Below are 1,480 nucleotides of genomic sequence, written 5' to 3' on the forward strand. Positions count from 1 at the left end.
CTGCAGGAGGTCAGTGAGGTAGGGAGGGGTGAGACTGTGGACGGTCCTGATAGTGAAGAAGAATGATGAAGATGAGTTAACCAGCAGCCAGTGATGAGGTCAGAGGAGGAGGTCAGAGGAGGAGGTCAAAGGAGGAGGTTAGATGAGGAGGTCAAAGGAGGAGGTCGGAGGAGGAGGTCAAAGGAGGAGGTTAGATGAGGTCAGAAGAGGAGGAGGTTAGAGGAGGAGGTTAGAGGAGGAGGTCAGAGGAGGAGGAGGTCAGAGGAGGAGGTCAGATGAGGAGGTCAAAGGAGGAGGTTAGATGAGGAGGTCAGAAGAGGAGGAGGTCAGAGGAGGAGGAGGTCAGAGGAGGAGGTCAGTGTCAGCAGTCTAACGGTGGAACTGGACACCAGATTTACAGAAGTTGTGACCTAAAACGAAGGAACAAAGAGGAGGGGCCCGAGCACAGAACCTTGGGGCACACCTGTGGAGACGAGGGAASAACAGAAGGACTGAAGCTAAGTGAACTGATCAGAACTGAACCCGTCCAGTGGAGGACCTGAGCTGCAGCAGGTCAAAGAGGATGGGGATGTCGACAGGTGTGATGAAGGTGACTGCAGACGAGTCCGGACAAATCAAATCAAACACTTTGATTAAATCGATTGATTGTTGCTGAAAACAAAGGTTCTCACCGTGATGCCACACCACTCGCACCTCATCCCTGCCAGGACCTCCGAGGAGCCACACGAGCGCCGACACACCTCACACCTGGCCGCCGACGCCAGGTTCCCCTCCCTCCAGTGGTGATGGAACGTGTCCAGCTGCAGAAGATGTAAAACTGATGGTTAATCCTGTCCAGCAGGGTGGAGACAAACAGTCCAACACAGAGGTTTAGGTTGTAGGCTTCAGTTAACATCGGTCCTTCAAACTCTTTTAAATGGACCTCCAGGARKCCAGATCCTGATCCTGATCCTGATGAACATCTATGGAAAGATTTCAAAACTGGAGACGCCATCTTCAAACCTCAGGTGGTTCAGTCTGCTCAGGCAGAACGAACCAAAATGYTCTGTTAGAAAACATTACAGGACCCACGGTCTCTGTCCACCTTCATCTGGACCTCCTGAGGTCTTTAGTCACATCAGCTGGTTCTAACAGGAAGCAGAAACCCAGAGCTCCTCTCAGACACAGAGTGAAGCTCTGAAACTGCAACACTGGAAATTATCTCATCGTTATCTCAGGCTGAACGGGTCGATCAGCGCCGGCTGCTTCCTGTCGGCTTTCTGAGCCACGCTTCGACCGGCTGTAGAGTTTCAGCTGCTGCTTCCTGTCAGTCAGGCTGCAGCAGAGCACCCAGCTGCAGGCCTCTGATGGAGGACTGACCAGCAGCGTCTTTATTTAGACCTTCCTGAGAGAGTCTGATGGAAGACCTGATCTTTCAGACTGAGCTGAGTCATTCTGACATGAGTCAATCTGACATGAGTCAATCTGACATGAGTCAATC

At 52.0% G+C, this 1,480-nt stretch overlaps 1 protein-coding gene across 1 annotated transcript in view; it reads right to left on the bottom strand.

Annotated features, from left to right (window-relative positions):
• The window catches only part of dgkq (diacylglycerol kinase theta), a gene marked incomplete in the record, with an annotated part of 24,288 nt that overhangs the window by 15,228 nt on the left and 7,580 nt on the right, over nt 1-1,480 (bottom strand). The window contains 1 exon segment of the mRNA XM_014025879.1: nt 672-800. Within this exon segment, the coding sequence (XP_013881333.1) occupies nt 672-800 (129 nt within the window).

The sequence above is a fragment of the Austrofundulus limnaeus genome, unplaced genomic scaffold (assembly GCF_001266775.1).
Source record: "Austrofundulus limnaeus strain Quisiro unplaced genomic scaffold, Austrofundulus_limnaeus-1.0 Scaffold506, whole genome shotgun sequence".
Classification (NCBI taxonomy): Eukaryota; Metazoa; Chordata; class Actinopteri; order Cyprinodontiformes; family Rivulidae; genus Austrofundulus; species Austrofundulus limnaeus.